This window comes from Onychostruthus taczanowskii, unplaced genomic scaffold (assembly GCF_017590055.1).
Source record: "Onychostruthus taczanowskii isolate IOZ18803 unplaced genomic scaffold, ASM1759005v1 scaffold4, whole genome shotgun sequence".
Lineage (NCBI taxonomy): Eukaryota > Metazoa > Chordata > Aves > Passeriformes > Passeridae > Onychostruthus > Onychostruthus taczanowskii.
Genome location: NW_024501459.1, coordinates 2,592,537 through 2,618,014, shown reverse-complemented (window position 1 = coordinate 2,618,014; position 25,478 = coordinate 2,592,537). Strand labels below are relative to the sequence as shown.

The 25,478-nt window shown below is 37.9% G+C and overlaps 1 protein-coding gene across 5 annotated transcripts in view; it reads left to right on the top strand.

Moving 5' to 3' along the window:
- The window catches only part of ST18 (ST18 C2H2C-type zinc finger transcription factor), a 167,665-nt gene extending 144,249 nt beyond the window's left edge, over positions 1-23,416 (top strand). For all 5 annotated transcript variants that reach the window (XM_041412782.1, XM_041412781.1, XM_041412785.1 and 2 more), the window contains 10 exons: positions 5,489-5,604; positions 8,805-8,867; positions 9,686-9,754; positions 14,769-14,831; positions 14,928-15,008; positions 16,051-16,272; positions 18,422-18,510; positions 20,038-20,141; positions 22,325-22,468; positions 23,276-23,416. In XM_041412782.1, the coding sequence (XP_041268716.1) occupies positions 5,489-5,604; positions 8,805-8,867; positions 9,686-9,754; positions 14,769-14,831; positions 14,928-15,008; positions 16,051-16,272; positions 18,422-18,510; positions 20,038-20,141; positions 22,325-22,468; positions 23,276-23,416 (1,092 nt within the window). The remainder of the gene's footprint in view (positions 1-5,488; positions 5,605-8,804; positions 8,868-9,685; positions 9,755-14,768; positions 14,832-14,927; positions 15,009-16,050; positions 16,273-18,421; positions 18,511-20,037; positions 20,142-22,324; positions 22,469-23,275) is intronic.
- The last annotated feature ends 2,062 nt before the right edge of the window (positions 23,417-25,478 follow it).

The following is a 25,478-nucleotide window of genomic DNA, read 5'->3' as shown; positions in this document are numbered from 1 at the left end:
TGTTAATGTCTGCAAGTCTCTAAGGTAAGGGAAACAAAGGTTAACATCATTAGAGTCTGCTTTTAAAATTTTGTTCCTAATGGCTCAGTCTTGTAAGACAAACACCCAAATGGACTAGCAATCACCAGGGAAAAAGGAAAAACAAAACAAAAATAACCCCAACAAATAAATACAAACCAAGAGAGTTTTTTCATGTTGAAACAAAAGAAAATTTTTCCATATCAACTCTTTAGACTTCTAGATAACTTTTTATCTAAGCATTTAAACTCATACTTAAAACCTTTCCTTAAAACCTTCACTGGAAAACTTTTTATTTTACACACTGCAATAAATTTATTCCACTGAGTCTTAGACCTCCAACTTGCAACTTATGTGATCAATCTTCTAGAGTGTCAATTCCAAATCAATAATTGTCCTTATTTTGGTTTTGTTTCTGTTTTTGCTCTTCCATGTCTGTTTATCCTGTCTTGAAAACAAGGCAGCCTAGTCCACTACGGCCTTTCTCTCTTGTTCTTCTACTTTGCCAGCAAGTTCGATTTAATATATTTTTTTTCTCGTGAGCCTGACTTTCAGGATATGGACTGCTTTCATTTTTCTTAAATCAGGAAGGGACCACCAGCTCTTTAAAAGGCTGATTAGATAAAAGCCTATGTTACAGCTTTCAGAAACAAACTAAAAGATGTCTTAATTGGAAGTTTTTATACTTGTTTGGTTTTATATATCTAGTAATAGAATTTGATCATTATATTAATATGAAATTGTCTTTTGTCCAAATATCAAATCTGACACTTCAAGAAGACATAGATGGGTCAAAGCTACTTACAACTGAGGTTAGGGGATCAAGGCATTCAAAATACACCTGGAATTTAAAGATAATTCAGCTGCATGAGGAAAAAAATCTATCAGCACTGGGTAGAAGGTTGCAATGTGTCCACTGAAAAAGCTTGCATTTCTTGGAGACTGGGTTGTCTTGAAGCCTTTTCAGTCTCCCCTTTGGGGATAGTGATGGTCTTTATCTCACCAATGACAGAACAATCCGTGTCCCAGAGTTTTGGAGTGGGTTTGACCTGAAGCTGGAGCATGACGGCTCAGGCCCTTTCCCGTTCATGCTGCATGATGAGCAAGCACATCCAGCTTTGAGAGGACTGCCTTGCTGCTGGGATCAAGAGGTGTCACAGACTTGGCAAGGGACCTGTCATGTCACTCCTCCTCCCTGCTGCCATCACAGCTCAGCAAAAGAGTCAAGACAGGAGCACCTCCACATCCCCCCCAGTCCATGCCTGACTTTCACAAGGCTAGGATGGGTGTCTGGATGTTTCCCTGTCTCTTTCCAGCATAGGGAATTGGAGGCAACTAAGCTACCCAACAGGACATAATGATCCAATGCACTCAGGCTCTGATGCCCCTTGCACTTGATGCTTTGACACTGTCCATTTTGTTCCTAATTGAGGACCTGGCCCTAGATCTCTGCTGTGAGATTTTGCTGTCCCAGGGAGCCTTGATACATCCAATGATGACAGGGCCAGAGGCTCTGTTTTCAAAATCAAAGACTGGCAGTTATCCTTATGCAAAGAAAATGACTGATTATATCTATTTCTAATTCATTGTTATCTGGTTCATATGCACAACAGTTGCTTAATTTTGGTGGTAATTTCCAGAAAATATTGTCTCTCTCTCTCTCAGCAAAATAGCCTGTCCAGATGCCCCCTTAAAAAAAAAAATCTGAATTTGGAAAAAGCTCAAAATCTCTCCAAAAGGAAAGCGCTGAGAAATAACTAGAGCTGTCAGTTAGTTCAACTGTCAGTTCTCCAAAGATTTCAGGGCTTAAAAATGTTAAAAGTGCCAGATGCTATTATCTGTTATTCATGTTACCATTATGTTCTGGTCTTTGCTGAAATCAATATAAACTTCCATCTGTACATTAATGGAGTATCATTGCTTGCTTTCTTTCAGTAGTGTGCATGCATGAATACACACATGCTCTTTGCAGGAAATAGTAGTGCTTGGACCAATTGGGATGGCTCTGATTTTTCTTTTAGTCTGAAATTCTTTAGATTTTATTAGCATTTAACTATAAATCCATTCAAATGGAAAAGGAAAAATTATACATACAGTTGGGCTTGACTAGCTGTGACGATCATCACCCAACATACCAGAAAGAGAGAAGTGGTAAAGGTGTTTTCCCAAAGGATTATCTCTCCCTCTAAAGATAAATAGCTAGAGAAGCACACAAGCCAAGATATAATGGTCTACTTTTAGTCTTAAGTGCAACGGATCAAAAAGCATTTGTTCTTTAGTTCTGATCTTCTGTGTTTCAGGCAGATGCAACCTCTTTTGGGCCACATTTAGTGATGTAAGGTTGTAGAAAGGCAGAGTTTCAGTATTCCTTTGCCTGCATTTCCTTTGCACTGTCCTGATTTCGCAAATTCTACACATATGTAATTTTATGTTGCTTGAATAACACTAAGCGTTCCTCAAGGAACTAAGAAAATTACTAAAGGTGACTAAAGAAGTCACCTATTTAAATGTCTATATATCTCCCTTACTCCAGGGAAATATACTAGCAAAAAAACTGCATAAAATTGTTGTTGTTTCTGTATGTGTGTGTACAGCTTTAGTTTTAAAAATTAGAAATCTTAACAGCTCAAATCAGGAAATTCACCATTAAGATTTTTAAAAAACCCTAATTATTTAAAACTAGAAAATGAAAATGCTGCAATTCTAAACCCTCTATATCAGTTATATTGGGGGCTATAGGTGTACTCCTGTCAGTCTTCACCATGAAATCTTGTTTTTATTAAAAGAAGCAGTGAAATGAAGCTGTGAACTGTAATACTGTAGTCTTTTGTCAAGCCTTGGATATACATAATTCTCCATCAATCTGCTCTGTGCAGCAGGTATCAGACAGTGACATGATGAATAACTCTCACACACACACACACATACACAGAGAAAGTTTCTGATCCATCACCAGCAAAAGATCAGAGTATCTTTCATTTAATATAAAGAACACAAGTTACACATACAAAAATATTAACACAGCCTGCAGCACAAACAGTTATGGCAATTCCGGTGTGCTGCAGGTGCATCCTGAGCTACATGGCCCAGATCAGGATCACAGTGGAGTGCTTTTAAGCACCCCCTAATCCAGGCTACTCTCAAAAGAGGAAGAGGCTGATGTATGCCTGGTTTAGATACATAGGATCCAGGCAAGGCATGCTTTAAATTTTTAGACAAACATGTAATTTCAGTGATGCAGATGTAGCCCGGCAGAGTTAGTTGTTAGGAAACTGATAAACCACCCTTCTTTAACCTCCATTAAATTAATTGGAAACCATTTTACCTTTGTTTTTGAAATTATTTTGACATCTGATCCCTTCTAGCTAGCAACAGGGGGTTAGCATTTTTTCTTGTTTCCTTGGGGAAATTTTGATTTTACAGTAACTCGTACTGGTGATGATCCCTGCTTGCACTTATATGTTTGTAAGAAAGGTAGGTCAGAACTTGTGGATAGAAGTAGTCAGGAATTCAAATACCTATGGCAAAATCACCACTATATGCCACTGCCAAAATTACCCCATATGCCACTGGAAGCAAGATTTACCCCAACTTCGGAAAAGTATCTTTGGTGTTTCTTGGATCTTGAACAAAACTGACATCCATTTTTCCTCTTTTGCATTTTAGCATTTTACTTTCCATGTTTGGAAGACTTTCAATCATTTATTATTTCTGCACTAACATCAAGACATTCTGTAGTTGTTAATTTTATCTGATGCTCCTTATCTGAAGTTCTCCTTCAGAAATATAATTCCCCAAGCCTGAAATAAATAAGGGTTTTTCCATTTATTTAAAATAATGATTCATTAATTACTGTGAAAGAGTGTTTAGTAAAGCTGAATATATGTATTTTTGCTTTCTATATTTGTATCCGATTAGATTATTCTCAAACAAATTAACCCCACAAATGTGGTTGAAAAAATCAGTAGTAATTGATACAGCAATAATATGGCATCATTTTTATATGTATGTGAAGTGTGAGTTACAGTAGGCAGTAGGTAGCCAGCAGCAGCATGCAGAAGAAAGTCATATTGAGGATCCAGCCTCCAAACAGGCAAAGATGAGCTGCCAGAATTGAGGACCATATGGAAGCTTTATCAGAAGAAACACCCCTGCAGAGCTTACAAGACCCAGGAGGCAGAAACTCCATTTTCAGTCCAGATTCCACTCAGCCCTGCACTCTGTGCTAACAGCTCTGCAGACAAGCCTGCTCCTCTGTCCTGGCACATTTGTCAGCTGCACAAGCCCAGAGCATCCATGGCACCAGTGCCCTGGGTTTAGCAGAGGCTGGGACCTTCCCCTCTCAACCATGGGCAGCAGTTTGTGCTCCTACAGATGGCAATCTCTGGGAAACACCTGAGTATTGGAATGGAATCACAAAACCAATGTGAAGTCCAAGAAGGGATTCATAGAGGTCTGATAATTGATTCTACAAGCTTTGGAGAACTCTTAAATGATAAAATAGCTACAGAACATTCCACCCCCCCCCCCCCCCCCCAAAAAAAAAAAAAAAAAACCACAAAAAACTCCCCCCCCCCCCCCCCCCCAGAAAGAAAATACTTATCTTTCATAAATATAATAATAATTGAAGGCATCAAGTCTCAAAATAGTAAAAACCAAGTTGTTTTGAAATGACAATAGAAGATTTTTCAGAAAATAAAAATGCAATTTCCTTCCAGGGCTCCAAGTTTCCAAAATGACTTCCCAATGGAGTGAATGCTCATGATTCATACCATCCACCAAACAGCATGGTAGCAGTGATGATTTAGATCTACAAATAGTAGAAATCAAGAACTACCCATAGCAGCCTGCTGTTAAGAAAGCTTCAAAGTTGTTTTGTTCTTTATGTTTTTTTTTTATTTTAACAAGAATCTGCTCTTTTAATAAGATAACAGGACATTCCATTCCACAGACCTAAAAAGCTTTACATTAACATTTGCTTATGTAAATAACACTTTTTAAAAGTTATTATTGCAATTTTGTAATTTATGGTGCAATGGTCACCACTTCAACTGCATTCAAAAGTCAGCAATGTACTTATACAGCAAATAAAAAGAACACAACTGCCAAAGTCTGGTTTGGCTCTACCAACAATGACTTCTCTTTTCTCTGTGTACTTTTCTTTGGCCTTTATCACCATCTTATAACACAAACACAAATTTCTCCTATATATGGCTTAAACTAGCATCTGTTTTCAGAAATATTTACACAACATTCTTAAATGTCTGCCTGTAAGAACCTGAAACTATGGTATACTAAACTTTCTTAATTCCTCGCCATCCTTTAATTTTTTTTTTTTTTTTTTTTTTTTTTTTTTTTTTAATGTTTACAAGAAGTTTTCTTCTTGCCATGGCAAATTAAATTGTTTCTTGAATGTGTGGGAGGACTTGAAGAGAGAAACCTTTTGTTACATTCTCATCTAATATTTCAGAAAGATCCAGTGAGCTCTCCAGAAAACATGGAGGAAAAGAAGTACCCAGGAGATGTCTCCATACCCAGTCCTAAACCCAAGCTCCATTCAAGAGATCTCAAAAAGGAACTCATCACGTGAGTCACAAAAAAATGCTGCATTTTCCTTTGCCCTGGTAAAGACTGGCTATGCTGCTGTTCTGACTTCTGGTTTGAAGTAGGTTTGCAGGAGCTGAGCAGCGAGACTTGCACAATTCTCTGCCAGTAGTTAGTTCCACATCGTGGGTATGCAGACATGAGTTTCGGAGCTGCAACAAGCCAGGATGTGCCTGGGGGGGGTCTCGATAGATTAATGACTAAATTTACACTGGGTGCCACTCCTTATTCCTCAGATAGATAGGTAACAAGTGGGCACTTGCACTTAATTCCTTCTACAAAACACACAGTTTCATAACATGCTACAGATTGCCTCTGCTAATGCTTATATAATTAAATAAACTTTAACTGAACAATTGTCATTATAGGCCCATTGCTTAGAACTTGTGTAGAAGCAGTTAGGATTTCTCAGACAGAAAACACTCAGAGTTCATAAAAAGACAAAATACAATACAGAATGTGGCTTTCCAACCCATAGGAAAGAGGTTTAAGTCCTCCACCTGTTTCCTTCCAAGCAGAATTAGTTATTCAGTCCTGCTGAAAATTCAGTGGCTGTAGAAATTCACACCCTGGGACTATAGTTAATACCCTCTTTTCCCAGTTACTGAGATGCACTTGCTCTGTGTTAAGTTCCAAAACTTTACTATCTATAACAGCAAATAAATTCTATTAAATCTGTATGCATACAACAGCTTGCTTCAGTTTAGAATTTTTCCTAGAATTGTCCCAAGCAGCTCATAACACAAGTCACTTATTAAAAATCTCACCTAGGCTCTTCACAAAATCGCTTTGGGTTCACATCAATATAATTTTGATATTAACATAGAGTTTTCACTATATTACCAACCAGGACTCAGCAATCATTTATGGTACATATCTTTTTGTCCCAAAACAGAGCAGGTCTCTCTGAACAAGTGTGGTCCATATCACCTAGTGATGATAGCCCATAACTGCAGGCTCACCCATGAATAAAGTCACCTCACGCCAACTTGTGTCCTGCTCTCCAGACTCACTGGCACTGAAGCTGTTAGAGCTGCCTCTGTCTCTAGAATTTACATTTCCCTGGGGCAAGCTGCTGTGAAGAGCGATTCTTTTCCCTCATGTATGCAGTCTGCATGTTGTCTACTCACCACGTTATATCTGCAGTCAAAGTTCATGACCTAAATTGCTACAGGTCAGGTTGTCTTGCCTCTTCTTCTGAAACAAATGCATACAAAAATTACTGAGAGTTTATTTGCTGAAGGCTAATGGCTTTTCTTTTGTAGTATTTATTCCTTTGTGATACTGATCTCTTTTGAAATACCTGTAATATACTTTTCTAACCTCCTAAATAATAACACCAAAGTATTTACTAGAGAAATGATGAGCACACAGTGGTTCAAAAAGTATCTAAAAATGGATATCTAAAATGTAATTGCACCAAAAAATTAAATAAAGAATAGTTTTAATTTATCAGAAGAATCTATAGGCAATATAGAGATCAGACTACATTCTTATGATCCCACTGAGCTCAGATATTTCGCTGAAAAATTCAGTACACTTGGCTCCATCATGAGGAAGCTTTTAAAATGACATAAGCACTTGCAGAGAAAAATTTTGAACGTGGTTAGCACAGTTGGAGCAAACTACTGTATGAATCCCACCGTCTAGCATGTGCTTTCTATTTTTCCATGTAAATTCTGTTGGCCATAACAGCATCACTCAGGTTGAAATGGGCTGTAAAAATGAGGCTGATGTCTTCCTAAGGCTTTTTTACAGATTTGAAAAACTTCCTAACATTCTGCCAGCTCAGAGAAAATAGCCAGGTGAGCATCTCAGGCACTCCTATTTTCATTGGCATGGAGCACTAGCTAACAGTTTTTGTGCAGCAACTACTTGCCCTTTTTATCCATAGTCCCAGTAAAGGAAAAACCATTCTCTATAAGGTAACTCTCCAGTGTTGGTTAGAGTGTTTCAAAGTACTGTACAAAGGTGCATTTAATTCACCTCCCCATCCATGCACAAGTTGCATTTCTTGGTATCGTTCCTCTTTTGCAGAGGACTGTATCCCAGCTTGACTTCAGTGTTACAATTGATGAAGGGCTGAGGAAAAAGAGAAGCTATAGCATCTTCTCCAGCATGCCTGCATCTCTTGGTTTAAATGAGTATATCTGTTCTGTTAAACGTATACCTGGTTCCAGCCGGGACAGGGTTAAATTTCACAGTAGCCGTGAGCTGGGGTGGTTGGCACCTGGGGGTTATTCTACAACCTCACCCAGGGAGAAGGTTTTCCTCCCAGTCAAGTAAGCCTGGCAAAGGGAGCGGTTGGGTAACCCCAGTTCTGCTCTGAGCAATTATTTGCCTATCTTGTGCACTTTCTTAGGGATACTTTTGCTGTTACCATTCATTTTGTTATCTCATTGCTGTTTCCAGTGATTTGTTCTTATCTTGAAATGTGGCTTTCACCTCTTGTACCTCCAATTCTACTCTTGAACCTGCAGAGGAAGGAGGAAGTGGGGGCAAGCAAGCAGCCTATGGTTTAGAGAGTCTTGGTGGTAACACTAATTTGGAGAGTGCCATTCCCAAACCACAACAACCACCTTTGTATCCCTTCTCAGTTCAGCTGAGAAATAGCTTGAGAAAGTTTTGTTCTCTTTCAGAACTTCAGATATGCGCTATTGACATGCTCTCTGTTCTGCAAGCAATCCTAACACCTTTCTCACATGTATTAGTAATAAATATTGGATATGATTCTAAAGAAAGTGCCTTATTTTAGTCAGAAGGGAAAGAAATTATTTTAAATATTACTGTTCTCTGGCCTCCAGTATGTTATACTGGAGGTCAGATCAGAAACTTCAGCTCCAACATTTATGAATTGCTGTGAAAATTTTGTGCCAATAATAAAACAGTTTTTTTAAGAACCCACTTTATAAGAAAAATACCAATGCAAAGGTAACTCTACACAGATAAAATAAAGGTTTGAATCATTTGCATTGTGAAAATAGAAAAATTCTTTCCCTCTCTGTGTCAAGTAATAATTAAAAACTAGAAGTGAAGTTTTTCTAGATTAGTGCAGTGTCGTGACAGTGTGTAGTGATGAACGTGATTGCCCTAAGGATCATTACATAATTCACTGCAGAGTATGGTGAGCTATGTGGTCTATTACATACACTTTAATTTCTCATTCCTTCTTCTCTGCATAGCTGTCCAACCCCAGGATGTGATGGTAGTGGCCATGTAACAGGAAACTATGCCTCACACCGCAGGTAAGAAACAACAGGAAGCCTAAAACAGGAAATAGAGCTACTTCTAACTCTTTGAACCTTTGTACTAACTTTTGTCATCTTTGTCATCTTTGAACCTTTTTGTACTAACCATGGACAAGTGTTCAAAAACAGTTTGCAGAAAATAATCCACAGAGAAACACAGCCGGTTTTCCTGATTTTGTTATATTTGTGGAGGTGGGGACTTAATACACTGAGGCAGTTAAGCAGCTATGCTTATTACTGTAGCTGCATTTCTCAGCTGAGACCTGCAGAAAAATAATTTAGTGAAGTTTGCATTTCCCTGAGTGTACAAGCAGTCTCTATACAGATGCTATTGCATCTGATTATAAATGAGGTTTCTGCATACCTCTTTATGAATGGCTTTGAAGTTCATAATCTGCTATTATAACCTGAGGATATTAAATATTTTTCTCAAAATAGCCTACTGTCAACCTAGGTGTTGAAAAACAATTTTCTGCTTTTCCCTTGGGAGCAGAATAGAAGTGTTTTCTGCCTTCTACCAACCACATGGACCAGATCCTCTAGCTGTCCTTCATATAGGAAACATAAAGAATGGATTCTGTGTGCCACTGTCCCCTCATAGCAAAGCTTTACAGGGGCTAGAAACCTTTGTCCGGAAATGACTTTTTTAGTGATTTAAGAACCACAGCCTTATGCTGGTCCTTCTTTGCCAAGAATAAATATTTGAGAGTATAATTTTAACCAATAGAAATCATATATTGTCTGGATGCTCATGTTTTAGACAAAAATAAATGCTTTGGTTTGGTAAAATATTTCACATCAGGTTTTCTTTTCAGTGTTTCTGGGTGCCCATTAGCCGACAAGACATTAAAATCCCTTATGGCTGCTAATTCTCAGGAGCTCAAGTAAGTATTAACAATAGCACAAATGTTATTGTTCTTTATCTTCGACAAACATGTTCCCTGTGTTATTGAAGTGGTAAATTTGAATTGCTCGGAGTGGTATCAGACCTTTTTCTAAAAGTGGAGTGAATTGGTTTGAAAGCTTTTGAGTGAAATAAAGTTTACTTTCTCCATTTGTCTTTCTTTATTCTTGTACCCCTTCATTTTCATTAATTAATCAGGGCCTGGGGGGGCAAAAATTGTGGACACTAGGAAAGATGCAGTTTTCTCAGTATTTCTGAATGAGAGAGGAATAGAAAAAATCTAATATATAAGACAGATCTGACAACTGATCCAGATAGAATAAATTAGAATTATTTAGTAAGAAATAAATCTAGTTAGAATAAATCTAAAAATGAGACCAGAATACCTGCAAATCCTTTTTTATTTCTCACTGCCCTATACTATGAGTTTAATGCCATTGAAGCAGGCATCAAGTCATATGATTTTGTGCTGGCATAATTCTCACCATGAAATGTCACTTACAAAAGGACTGTGCAGGCTTTGCTATATAGACAGATGTATAGGGACATATGAATATTTCAAAAATCTGTAGTCAAGAGAGGCACTGGCAACCAGTCATCTAGTTATTGAATTGGCTTTGTCAATAAGGATGTGGGGAAAAGGGAAGGGTAATTAGAGTTCTTTCATAGCTTTCCCTCTGCAACTTGTAAATTGGATCCCATAATAGATGGCTTGGAAAAATTCATGAATGCACGTAAAAAGGGGAGAACCCCGTGACTGTCCTTTCTGTCCTTTAGGTTCATCCCTAGTCCAGATAAAAGAAAATAAAGTCTGATCGTGGCACTATTTTCCTTTTCTAATGGTTTTAATAGCAGAACTGACTACATTTAGGCTTGGAGCAGTGCTTGGCTTCCCCAGATCAAATGCTAGTGGTCTTATTCCCTAGCCTTCCGACTTCAGTTATAATTGAAATGCTGAACTGAGGTTGAATGTACAGGAGATGCAGCAAAATAGCAAAGAAAGACCATTTATACAGGCAGCTGTCCAAAGCAGTTCACAAAGACAGTAGGTAAACTGGCACACTGGCACAATGCTGCGTTTTTTGACATCTCTGATCCTCAAAGGTATAAAATTTAGGTTTAGTTTGCTTTAAAAGAGCAGAACAGTTAGGAAGGAACTGGCTTGCAAAAATGCTGACAAATTTGAAGTCATTTGCTGAGTCATATATATTTGTCCCTGCTTTTATTGGCTTTCTGCCATCCAAAGACACTCACACAAATATTTTGAATAGTTGCTCCTCATGCATCACCCCCCCGCCCCATTCATGTGTGAATAAGTAAATTTGCATACCAATATGGTTATTTTTCCACTAAAGCTTCTAGAGTTTTGGTCATGCCATAAGGAAAGAGGAGCAACAGCATATGACTTAAATGACAAACTGCACACTGTACGCCATGTATAATAAGTGAGTTGTGAAAGACAAAGTCAAAGTTCATAGACATTTCACAGACAGAAATATGTTGCATAACGCAGTTAGCATTTAATTTCAATTAACTAGAAAAAGAGCAAAAATCAAAATCTGTTCACAGACAATTTGCAAAAGGAAAAAAGGCTAAATAAAATTATTTTTCACAAATGTACCACCTTAATTTAGGTTCTTGCAAACGTAGTTCAGGTGATGTTTTGAACAAAACTTTGCTTCTGTCTAAATTAAATCTTTTTCCAAAATGCTGCAATCATGCTTGTGCTGGTATAGTGATATCAATAGTTAATTGTAGCATTTCTCTGTGAGCAGAGGGCATAAATGCTCATAGAATCAGGCCAGGAAAGTACCCTCATGTAGTTAGGCATGAATATGAAAAAGCTGTGTATTTTTTCCAAATGTTATTCATGTTTAATTTGCCAGAATCAAGATAAGATTTTGGCTTTAATTATGAAACTCTATGCCAGCAAAGATACAAGGCTTCCATGTGATCCACAGTTTGGAAATAAGGAAGATCTGCTCAGAAAGTGGGCCTGTGACTCAGATTCAAGAAAATTTCTATATGAGGATTCTTGCTGCTCAGAACAATCTGAGGTGGTCAATTTAAAACATAATAAGTTTGATGATGACTCAGATTTTAAAGCTATAAAGGGATAATTGTGGCTGATATCCTATTTAATCAAAGAGCTTGCTTATCAAGCCTTAAATAATTTGAAATGTGTACTTTAGAGAGGTATTTACTTACAATTCAGAAACTTTTAGGAATAGGTGGTCAGTCCTAACCTTAGACTCATTTTTGCAGTGGTTAAATGCCAATTTTTAGGAGAGATTTGAGCAGTTTTTCTACATGGGTTACACATAAAACATTGATACTGATTTATATTACATAGGAAGTGTAACAAATTTCAGAAAATGGTTTTCTCAGTTGACCTCTATGGATTTGCCTTGACTACAGTTCATACCAAACACCTCTGGTGAGCTTTAGAGGGAAAAAATATACCAGAAGTGCTCCTAAACCTGCAGCTCAGCATTTAAATTTTACTTCTAGTTGTAAAAGTTGTATCCTAAAGATAAAGCAATTCTCTTGGAGAAAGTGACAAAATAGGAGGTACTCAATGCCCATTTGCAAGAATTTATAAGTGAAATCACTGATTTATTTTTGAATAACAAATTTGGAAGAATTCTAAAAGAACTTGTAACCTACACCCACCTGAGGGTTGACATCTCTTAATTTGATGTCCTGAGACCTCTGGCCCTTCGATGTAAATCTTATTTTCTTGGCTCTGCACAGGAATTGATTATAGAGGATGACTCTCTGAGCTGGGACACCAGTCCAAACACCACTTAAAAGCTGACAAAATTCCCCAACATTACTGATTGAAAGGCAATAGGTTTTTGGCGTATTTTGTGTTCTGGAATCCATACAAAGATATAACCAATATTTAGAAAACCCAACCCAGTCGTCAAGATTAAGAGTCTTCCTAATGAAGCTTTTTACTTATTTGTCAGTAGCCCACATGAAATATCCTTTTACACATTCATTAGTCCTGACAATATCTCAGCCTGAAATCTTCAGTGACCTCCAGAATAGCTTGGACTCCAATCCAGTTGGAAATCTGTCTGCTGCCAGAAGTGGTAACTACAGATGGGGTGATATAAAATTTAGTTCAGTGTCCTTTATAAGTATATTCACAATCCCCAGACTTTCAGATCTGAATGTCTCACACAAAGAGCTTTTCTTGAATTAAAGTCCACCTCCAGTCTATGCAGGGAGCCCTTCCATCTGTGATCATCAGATAAAACAAGTAGCCAAAATTAATTTCCTTAGTTTTTGGCAGGTGTTGTGGATTTACTTTTGAGCATTCACACTCTCCAGACATCTGCCCTTGCTGCCTGCTCCACATGACATTGTGCCCAGTCCTTGTCCCACACTTAAACAGGTCAACATTTACTTCCACACAGTCACGCATGTACTGGCACTCTGAAAACCCCCACCTTTACCTTTGCTGTCAGTGTGAGGCAATTCATTCTGCCAAAAATATTTTGTTCACTAAGTGTGGTTATGAAATGTTTTGATATTATCTTTAAAAAAAAAAGTCACCCCTTTCTTCATTTGAAATAATTTGCTGAATTCTACTTGAATCAATGCATAAATTTGTTCGTGTCCAAAAGAAGTCAGATTTGACAAATTAATTGTTCACAAAAAACTAGTTTTAAATATATTGTGAAGAGATGCACCTGCACACTCAGATGTGCTATTACCATTATATTTGTAGGTGTTTTCCATGGCAGCCTACCAATGACTAGATGAAATCACGAATCTCTTTAACTCAGGAAAGATTCAGTAACAACTGAGACCCTTAAGAGCATATTGAACCCTGCAAGATTCCTCAATTGTTCAGTACTACATTATTTGGTACAACTCGTTATGTAATTCTGAACTCTGTAAAAATAATAGCATTTCAAAGTCCCTTAAGGTTGCTTAGTATAAGAACTTTGTGCTGTATAATACAGAAACATAGAAAAGGCTGGAATAACTCCTAAGGCAAATGTTTTTTGGTGCTGCTTTGCTTGCTGAGGTATGTAAATATTCTCTAAAAAATCCTCAAACCAAACCACTCCACAACAGCCTTAAAAAAATTAAAAAAAAAAAAAAGAAAGAAAGAAAGAAAGAAAGAAAGAAATCTCTGTACTTTTGAGATGGAAGGTGTTACCAGTGAAGTTCTGCTCCAAATCCCACAGAAGTCAGTGGAAAGACCTACTGACTCAAGCTGGCTTTTGGGGCACAGCAAGCAAGAAGCCCACCCTGCCAGCCTTCTGGCAAAAGCACAGTAACCAGCAGGCTTCTTTCTTTTTATTGTATGGATGTTTCAGTATTAAAAATTCATACTTGAAAATGCTTTTTTGTGGCACATACATAGAGAAACCCCTTAACTATGAGAAATAAGCATAATCCAATTGCTCAGCTGAACACCCAACTGAATCTTAAATGAGAAAGAGATGGTCCTGTGGTATGCTTACAGTGCTAGAATACACAAATTATTAAATTCAAATTCTGATGCCCAAAAGTAAAACTGCTTCTCTGCTTTCATTTCCCTTTCTGCAAATACTGGCAAAATGTTTATTTATATCTCTACCTGAAAGCATCATACCAATAACAAACAAACAGATAATAGCAAATTTACAGATAGATCTATATCAAGCTGCTTTTTTCTTCTCTTTGCAATGTTGATTCTGTATGAGGAAAAATGTTTGATGCAAACATTTATATAAACTAATTAAATCAACAGATCATATACAATATATTTCACATTCTATATTAAAACTCTGCTATTAAAAAAAAAAAACCCACCTACCCAAAAAAGGAAGTCTGCTTATTAAAGAAAAACAAACTTAAAACAGTGAGAGATAGGTTTAGTTATTCAACAAAAGCTCTTCTTTCTTCCACTCTAGACAAAATATAGATTGTACACATTATTTACTCTGCATCTTTGTGACTGTATTTTGTAAGCTTCCTGATTTATTCCATAGGTGCCCAACACCTGGCTGTGACGGCTCTGGCCATGTGACAGGGAACTATGCATCCCACAGAAGGTAACAACCACCCCATCACATGGGGCTGCAGTGCTCAGGGCTCTCGGCTGGCAGCAGCAGAAAGGAGGTGGCTCTTATTGTGTGTGCTTCTTTCAGCTTGTCTGGCTGTCCTCGTGCCAGGAAAGGCGGAATCAAAGTCACTCCTACCAAGGAAGAAAAAGAAGACCCTGAACTTAAGTGAGTACAGAAGCAGGGGTCCACCACCAGTGGAGGGGAGAAATAGCCTGGGAGAGTTCAGGACTTGAGGAACCATAGGGAGATGCCCCAGTTACTCTCAGCCATGTGAGAACAGTGCCCAGAGCTGGAACCAAACCAAGTGCTTCTGCTTCTTGTGGAGTTGGTGGAGTCCATCACCTAGGAGACTGAACAGTGAGGAAGGATTGCTGTATCTACTTGTATTGCTCCAATTATTCTAAAGAGTGCTATGCAAGCGCCAATTGGTTGAAAAATTTGGCAAAATGAAGACAAATTATTACTGACTGAGGTGAAACATGTCAGCTAATTAAATCAGAGTGACACCATAAAAATATGTTCCAGAGAACTTAAATATGTGTAAGTCTCACACCTTTTCTATATCTATGAAAGAAAATTTCACTTAAAGTGAAAACTGGAAACTCAGTAGAGATTCACTACAGTCATGGCTTGAATGCACATTCCATTAAAACTTGTAAATGATAACTGCCAGAATATAGAAGTGAAGACTTAGTTGTATGGAATGTTGTCTTAATATTTGTTAACGATATATGCGAAACTGCATAACACTGACAGAGCAGCACAAAAATTTCCCTCTCCTTTCTTTGCACATACTTGCATGGATTTCCATGCGAGTTTTCCAGTTACAGGAACCCACCCTCTGCTTCATACCAGAAACCAAGATAGAAAGGAGACAGTGTTGACTTTCCATACACTTGAAGAAGTGTGATTTATTGCCAGTAATAGAATTTCAAATTTCATTTCCTGTAATATCTAAATGAATGTCCTATTTTCTTAGTCTCTACAGCATTATTTTAAATTGCCTTATTTTAAGATCAGCTGAACCCCCATAACCCAGCTTGACAAGAGTTGGATGCCCTGGTACAGTGTGCCACCAGGGACCAAGACTTACTCCATTAAAGCAAAGAAGCAAAGGCAGCCAGAATTATTTTCTTGGGATTTTTTGAGTGTGTCTTTTCCTGCTCTCTCCAGTGAAAATGGGGGTTCTTTTGCTGTGTTTCTGTAGATGCCCAGTGATAGGCTGTGATGGCCAAGGTCACATATCAGGTAAATACACTTCTCATCGCACTGCTTCTGGTTGTCCTTTGGCTGCCAAGAGACAGAAGGAGAGTCCTGTCAATGGGTCTTCGCTATCCTGGAAACTGAACAAACAGGAGCTGCCACACTGTCCTTTGCCAGGCTGCAACGGGCTGGGTCACGTTAATAATGTTTTTGTCACCCACAGAAGGTATAACTTTGTGTTTTCTCTTTTCATTTTTCCCTAACATTCCACTCTGAATTGGCAACATGTGAGAGTCAGAATAAATTGTGCTAAAGTCTTTTGAGTAATAACATTGCAGCTAAAGTAATACAAAACAGAATTACTTTGAGAGACTTAAACTTTTATGTCTTTTTCTATGTTCCCATTGAAGCATGACCTTCCAAGGTGTTCAAATTAGCACAGTGCCTATGCATTTTAAAATTAAGTAGAGTCCTTTCCTAGGGAAATATGGAGTTGTATCTGCATATCTTCTGAAGAAAAGAGAAATATCATTGAAATGTCACCAGAAGAGCTTTAGCCAAGAGTCATTAATTTCATCTTTCTACCAGTGGAAAAGTTATAAATTTTGTATTTAAGCAGCTAAAGTTACACAAAGAAAAAACAATAAGAATGCAGCTCTTATATGGATTAAAGAAGTTTGAAGTTATAACAATCTTACAAAGAAAATTATCCTTGCAGAGAAGTCACACATATAACAACAATAATTACCATCTATCACTGTGAAAAATAATAATCTGACCATATTTAATCAAAAATTTGATTTATTCCTAACACTTTGAGCCAACTTCTCCAAAACAAGAAATGTCCATGGTCATTTGAATAAATTTAGTCAGAGTCCAGTGTTATCCTATTTTTATTTCCTACATCCCGTCCAAAAGTCTTTTCATTAGGACACTACTGTAAATTGTGGCTAATTAAGCAAGTTGCAAGAACTGTATTTTAGCTGGTAGCAATTCATGGTACAGATGATTCCTGTCCTACATAAGACTGGGTCACTCTTAAGATCACATTAGTTAGAATGACGTTGCAAACGTAACTTTGTTTGATATCCTTTCCTAGGACGTTTGAAACCTAACAAGTAACTCATGGCTTTCAAACAATCTCCCAGTTAGCTATCAGCTCTGGACAGAGATAATAAGCAGAAATTTAGAACTGAAGAACTAGCATCTTTTCCTGTATAGCTTTTGGCCGAGTTAATGAAAGCTTAGGTTTTGCTGGTTTTTTTTTCAGTTTGTTGTTGTTTTTTGGTGTTTTTTTTGTTTTTTTTTTTTTTTTTTTGTTTTGTTTTGGTTTTTTTGTTTTTTTGTTTTTTTGGGTTTTTTTTTGTTTTTTTTTTGTTTCTTTGTTTTTGGTTTTTTCCTAAGTAGAAATGCCTGCCAAGTGGTTTGCATGGAGATAATGTCAACCCTGATCCAAGCCAATTTAGGGATGTTGTTTTGTTTTTGGTTTTTTTTCCTAAGTAGAAATGCTATGTCTGTTAGGATTCTCTTTTTAAAAAAAAATTTTACACACACACACACACATATACACATACATACAGATCAACCACTTTCTTGTGGAACAAAATTTTCCCTCACTCCTTACTCGGCTACACCTAAAAACAAATCCTTCTGCCAGTTCTTCAGCATATAGGTATTTCTTCTTTGTTATTTATAAAGATAGTATTAAGACAGTGCAATTCCTCTTAGCCCTTTAGTGGGCTATAAAAATTGCCTCAGATAATTACCAGCTGATGAAATTGTAAGCTTTGAAATAGCAAAATGTAATTTAATGTGAACAGTGGTTAAAAAGCAAACTGACTATATAATGGAACCATTCAAAAAAGCTATTACAGCCTATAGGGTATATCCAGAGTTATTATTGTATTGATCATTATTATGTATCAACAAAGTGATGCAATAATTGGGCACTGTGGACATCATCCCATTAACTAATTTTTTTTTAGGATAGTAAACGTGCCATTTTAAATACCATACTCTCCTCTCCTTTGGAGCACAATCCCTTGATAAAAACAGTTTATAAGTGTTTGAATTTAAAGAATTCTGCAAATGCATCTTCATATAGCTTAACAGTAGCTGCTACTGCAATTTTGATTATTTTGAAATATGTTTAAGAGTTGTTTACTCACACATTGAGATTTCTGTGCCAATTTTCAAGCTGGAATATACAGCTAAATGACTCTTTATGAGTTATGTCATTCCCTGAAGCCGTGCTATAATGGAGATACTGATGTGACCTTAGGTACAGAGGTCTGTCCAAGTGCATGATAATATTGCCTGAAAGGATTGTTGCCATTTTCAAGTGGGTGCTAATGTTTTTTTCCTATCTGTTTCAGCCTGTCTGGTTGTCCTCTGAATGCACAAACCATAAAAAAGGGCAAAATTTCGGAAGAATTAATGACTATCAAGCTTAAAGCAAGTGGCGGTAAGGAGATCTGTAAAAAATGATGACATTTATTTAGATAGAAGGGCCCTGACTCCCATTTATACTTGTGCCCCTTTATGCCACTCTGGCATTAATTCTCACTACTTTGTCTCTAGCAATAAAAATTCTTGACTAACAAAAAATATTTGCATGGGAGATTATAAAAATATTCTCATTTACATCTTGATAATGTTGAGGATATGCTCTTGTTCCAGAGCATTATTTTTTTTTAATTTGGGTATCCTTTCAATATCGTTTTAATTAATAAACAATTAGTTACAGATCAGGAGGACTTAGCTATCTGATAAATAAGGCACAAAGGGAGAAATATTGTGGGCAGAAATTAACTCATCTCTCCAGCTTCATTCCGACATGGTTTAGCATCTATGCGGTGCTTGTGCAATTTAGCTAACCTAAGTGCAAAGTAAATAATTACCAAAGAGTTGCAGGGGGAAATGTGTAGGAGTCTCCCTTCTTATACAATGTGCTTTAGCAAGTTGGGCATTGAGCCAGGATTCAGGAAATTTAGTCTTTAGCCTCCAACTGCTGAGGAAAACGGTTGCATTACTGCTTACAGATTTCCTATGCTGGCTCCCCAGTAGACTCAGTTCTAGGCTTTAAAGCAGTAACAACAGTGGCACAAATCTCCAGGCAGAGTTGGGCTCAGAATGATTCTAAGCAGAATCACGTACATGCATTTCCCAGTATTTTTTAGGATAAGGCTTTCATTAAAGAATTGAAGCTTTTTACTTTGCTATCTAAATTGCTGGGATGAAAAAGACTGGCTTCGTGGGTTTGGTGGGCTTTGTTTTTTTTTGTTTTTTTTTCTGTTTGTTTGTTTGTTTGTTTGTTTGTTTTTTGTTTTTTGGGGTTTTTTTCCTGTAATATATGTTGGCTTTCTGAAAATTTCACCCTTTTCTATTATTTGAACTTCACTATTTATCAGACATTAACTAAGGCTGTGCTTAATGAAGTTATTCTGCACAGGAGTTTGCCCCCACAGAAATTCTTGCAAAATCAGAAACAGGTACAGATGAGTGAACAATTATAATACTCATTAAGATGTTGCCCTGGTGTATTTCCTGAAAAAGAAGGTTTGTTGTTGCTTTCCTTTTAAAACAAAGCAAAACAAACAAAAAAACCCAAACCAAACCAAACCAAACCAACAGCATCTCCACACCCAAGCACCATAAAAATCTCCTCATGTTTATGATAAACTTTCCTCTTTCTGGGCAATTTTTCCTTTCTCTACCCTTCAGCTTGCAGTTGCATAATGCAATGAAAAAAGAAATTGTGAAAAAATTAGGATTAAGATAGCCTCGTCTGTGTTTCAGCTCATATAAATGTTTAACAGGAAGGAAAGAATTTTGACAGTATAATCAAAGTAAAAGACAATATAAGGGTCAATCATTTGTTGAAAAGCTTATTTCCCTATGGTTAAGTACCAGGTAATGCAGCTGGTTACTCATACATCCATTTACATGTGGACACCTTAAATCTGATGTTCTTATTTTCAACTATTTACAGGTATTGAGAGTGATGAAGAAATAAGACACTTGGATGAGGAAATAAAAGAACTGAATGAATCCAATCTTAAAATTGAAGCTGACATGATGAAACTTCAAACTCAGGTATGCCATAAATGTGAAACCTTTTCCTATGCTATGTTTAAACACAATAAATAAATTAAATGCTATGTAAATGCTATGTTTAAAAATAGCTAGTCTCCTTTGCACTTCTTTTTCCAAGCTCTTGTTTTTTGTTGTTTTCTGTAAATGAGCAGCAGGTATCATCTTAAAGATCTGGTGAATGACAAATTCAGAGCAGTTTGTAGCTAATCTTAGCAAGCAGACATGAAACATACTTACCAAATAAAACATCAATTTTCCTTTGTTGACCAAACATCTGTTTACCAAACCATGGAGATCTTGTGCCTTGAGTTTTTAGGGATTATAATTCCCCTTACAAACCCACTCCAAGTCTTAATGTTGAGAGACTTGAATTTAATGAGTTCTTATGTGTACCTAAGAAAATTTTCCTAGTTTAGCTCACCCACTGTCAATTATTCAAATACTTTGAATTTTGCCTCCAAGCAACAGCTGGTAAAGAATGTATACCTTTTGCTAGTTTGCGTAGCAGAGGATTTTGATGGGAGTTATACAAAAGGGTCATTCTTTTTCATTATTTTGTATACTGGAGGGATTAAGTTGGCTTTAATATGCTGATAGTGGTTCTATGGAGTGAGCTGCATAGCTTCATCCCTTCAGACTCCCAAATGCACCTGGAAGTTAACCTGGGCAGACTGGGTAAAAGTATGAGCAGAAGATTCAGAATTTTCAGAATTAAAGTGAAATAAAATTAAATCTGTGAACTGAATATAAATCCAAACTGATCTAAACCAAACTGAGTGCAACCATACCAGCCTGTATTTGCACCACATTGGAAAGAGCAGTATTGACTCATGCTGTTTTTGCAATAACCACTGTGTGTATGGTCTAAACAAGGTAGAAGCCTGTGCCACCTGCGCTGGATCTAAACAGTCCGGCTTCACACCACAGCAGTTGTGGGGATATCCAGCCCAAACTGCACTGCAGGGGGACTGTGCTCACTGTCTCAGGACACTTGGTTCTCTCTGGTGGTCACTGTGCTATTTGCATGGAGATTGCCCAGTTTATGCAGTCAGATTTCTTCTCCCCAGACTTTCTCCCTGGTGGAGGCAGCTTGACCAGCAAAGCCTGAACTGAACTACAGCAGAAACCATAAATCTCCTACCTCCTTTTACTCTACCCCAGCCAGGTGTTAGACTGCTACGAGTAGAGGAGGGGTTGGTAATGGATGGCAGGCACACTCACACTGGGGAGTGTTGCTGTGTGACTGTGCATGAGCAAAGGAAGTAAAGTGGCCCCAAGCAGGAGGCAATTAAGTAGTGCAAAGAGGTGCATACTAATAAGGAAGGGAGGGTATGACAATGGTGGATAGGACTGCACGGTCAGTGCCCTGTGGAGCTGTGGCAGGGCACAGGGATGGCAGCCCTGCTGAGCTGTCTGATCCCAGGACAAGAAGCAGGGCAGGAGGGAACCAAACCGTGCCATTGCTGGTTTTGTTTTTTCAGCACTGTTTTTGACATCTAAGCTTTCAGATCTCAGTATATCCCAGAGCTTTCACTTTAAAAAGATACAATTTTTTTCTACCTTGGCTGCTTTTTCCTGCTCTTTCCAAAATCCTCCTTTCCATTCTGCTGGTCAGAGACCATCTTTGCAATACAGTGCTCAGCCTCTCAGTTTCCTTTCCACTATTTTTTTCTAATTGTTCCCAGCACCAGGCCTGTTGCTAATCCCAGCCAGCCCAGAGCTCACCCAGGAGCAGGGCAGGAAAGTAGCACAGCAGCTAATACCCGTGCCCTTGCTATCGTGGTTGAGCAGCAGGGATGCTGTAAAAGCAGTACAGCAATGTAAACATCAGCCTCCTTTCTCCTTGCCTCCACCAGCCCTGAGGCCACTCTCCATCCCAGTTCTACACTGACCCTCCTCTCCAAGTTCAATTCCCTACTCCCACTCTGGGGCACTCTAGTGCCTTGCTGCCATAAGGTTTCTCCATGAACCAGCAGCAAAGTCCCTAATTTCAGAGCAAATACAACCTCTTCTTTGCTCTGCATGTTCTGTGGAGAAGTTATGTCTCTCCTAAAAAAAGCACAGCTGAGTTTCAGATTCATCATGGCCTCTCTCGTAATCACCCAGCTGATATTTTGGGTTCAAACTGCAGTAACAATGCTGCCAAAGGTTTCTCTGTGTTTGTGCCTGCCTGTCTCTTTTAGATCACATCTATGGAGAGCAATTTGAAAACAATAGAAGAGGAGAACAAACTCATAGAGCAGAACAACGAGAGCCTGTTGAAGGAGTTAGCTGGCTTAAGCCAAGCCCTTATCTCCAGTCTTGCTGACATTCAGCTGCCACAGATGGTAAGCCCACAGCCAGCAGGTTAACACCTTCTTTTAAGACTGTCTTGCCAGCACTCAAAGCAGATGAGCAAGCTCAGGGACTGGCAGGAGCACTGGAGCTGCATTAGCAGAGAGCACTTTTAGGCAGATTTGCTTTGCAGAGATGCAGGATCATGGAGTCTGTGTGGTAGTAGGTGCAGTTGCTTTCAGGAATGAGCCAGCCCTGGTATCTCTGCCCTGTACCACTCTGCACACAGCTTTTTCCCTCAAATCTCCCTGTCTGAACAACCACCCTGCACAAAGAGTGAAAAGTTCACTCTCATGAGAATCCTCATTGACACAGCTCCCAGATCAAAACTATAACCTGTTTCATACAGATGATTTTTTTGTAGACAATCAAGCTCCATCTTCTCAAGAATTTCACATCTTACTTTCAAACATAGGCCAAATCCACAAAGGTACTTGTGTTTCCAGTCCCCTTTCAAAATGCCAAGAGTGCCACTGGAAGATTAAGAAAGGACAGTTACGGGGATTGTCAGTCACAATCCCAGAGAAAAGTAGGCCACCAAAAAAAAAAAAAAAAAAAAGATTACACTAACCATAATATCTCCTACTCCTTTTCTTGCTTGGAGAGAGCATGGATTTCCCAGGACGTGCAACTCCTCTAATTTCCACAACCCTTCCATTAATTTGGATGGCTGCCCTATTCATGACTTCTCCCCAGTTGCCATATTGCTCCTTTGGCATGCTTCTTTGGGGTTGGGTGTTTGGGTTTTTTCGGCCTTAATTTTACCTCCTACAATTATAATCTGTTTTGTCTCCATTTAGGGGCCAATCAGTGAGCAGAATTTTGAAGCATATGTAAATACACTCACAGACATGTACAGCAATCTGGAACGGGACTATTCCCCCGAATGCAAAGCTCTGCTGGAAAGTATCAAACAGGCAGTGAAGGGCATCCATGTGTAGGATGTGAAAGCTGCTGGGCAACAGAAATTACTTAACAGCAGTAAACTCCAGATGGATCTGTTAGGAGTTCATGTACTGCTAAGGGGTGTAGGTTGCCATGCTGCATTTACAATTGCAACATTGCACTAATTTTTTCCCAGCTGACATAAAAAAAATAATAAAACCACAACAGACTATTTGTATTAACAGCAATGCACTCTGTTAGTATATTGTATTTATTTCAGTACAATTTCTTTTTTTTTCTTCTTTTGCACTCAGTTTTTGTAAAGTGAATGTAAAAAGTGTGTGCGACTATTTTTTATATTTTTTATTTATTTCTAATCAAAGAGTTGGTTTTTTTATCTTTTAACAGCATTTTTGCGGCCTGCCATATTTTTACAAATGTGTTTATTAATTTATTTTCCAATGGGATTTTAAATAGACTGAAAGCTATACTGTAAATTAAATAACTTGCTGGGTTTGTACAGGAAGAAAAAAAAAAACCTATGAAAGTAACAAATGACTGAACCGTGGTTCTAGTTTTATTTTCCTCACATCCTGCTTTTTTATAATGGCTTTGTATCAGAAATGGGTTTGCAGTAACATGAGATGTGAAGATGCATGGAATGAGAAGATAAATGGTGCCCACTAGTGGGGAACTTGGGCTCTTAAAAGCACAGTATGCTGGAAAACAGTGTGTTAAAGAATATGTTAGCAATAATGAAATATAGCAATCAGCAAAGCACTTGACTTGGCTGTGTGATTTAGCCTATGAGAATGATTATTTAAAATGTTTCAAGAGAACTTCAGATTTATTTTACCACTGCAGCTTTTGTTCAGAGTTAGCTCATGGAGGGAAATGACAATTATCTCTAAACAAGAAGGGTAATTAGGTAGGTACTGGTACTTTTTTAGTATGAGACGTTGAGGTTTTAAGCAAGTGACCAGTATTGCAATGGATTTGGATTTAAAAAAACGTAAACACATCCCAAGCTAAAGGCTTTGTACATAATGAGTCGAACACATCTCCCCTGAAATGGCATTTAATACTGGTTTGAAGGTAACGGCAGCTGAGAAGGCAGCGGTCTGGAGGGCAACAACACCCCCCTGGTACCACGGTGGTCGCTTGTCCCTTTGAATGACCGGTAGCAACACCGTGACTGGTTTCTCCCATCCTTCTTCACTAAGACTAGGCTGATGCTGAATTTGTCACCAGTCTTCTGGTAGGGTCCCAAGTGCTACAGAGCAGACAGACAGGCGGAGGTGTGGAGCACTTGCGCAGAGGTGCGGGCGTGCGCCTCGGTATCCGGTTAGCCTGGGTGTGGAACTTCTGAATCCGTCAGAAACTATCGGTTGCTATAACAGAGGCAATGTCTATTTCAGGGATTGTAAGTAATTAAGCATTGTTTCAGAAGTTTTTTTTATATTTATTTTTTTTAAGAAAAAGGTATAAACAACCAGCTAAACTGCCTTTTTTGTATGCACACACACCTCATGTGCATATGTGCCTCAGTGTAAATGTATACATGGATCTAGCGTGTGTTTAATTTTTCCGTGCTATAATGAAAGTGTTTATTTTTATTAGCCGCATTTATATTTAGATTGAATATGATGGCATTCACAGGCTTGACATATACAATTATATTATTACTGTTCCTGCACAAAAGTACTATTCAGAAGTGATTCAACTCTCATGCACTGTGGTCACTGTTCTGCATTAGGTGGGGCTTGCTTTTTGTTGGGGGGTTGATTCAACTCTCCAGTCTTAGTTTAGACAGGGGAAAATGTGTGTTCTTAGAGCTGTGTTTATTTTTAAATTGATTTTTCAAAAGCTACCATATGTGCTGTCTAATATAAATAGGAGAACACCAAACAAAAATTTGCTATTATTGTTCTCGCTAAAAACTCAAAAAGCAAACATTTGTTATACTTGTTAAATGCATACAAAATGAGTTCACTCATTACAAAGACTAAAGTTTAATTTACTAAATATTTTAACAAATTTGTTATATATTTTATTTAAGTAAAAAAATTCTCTTACTGACCTATGTATTTATTATTATGATTTACTATGGCTTCAGGT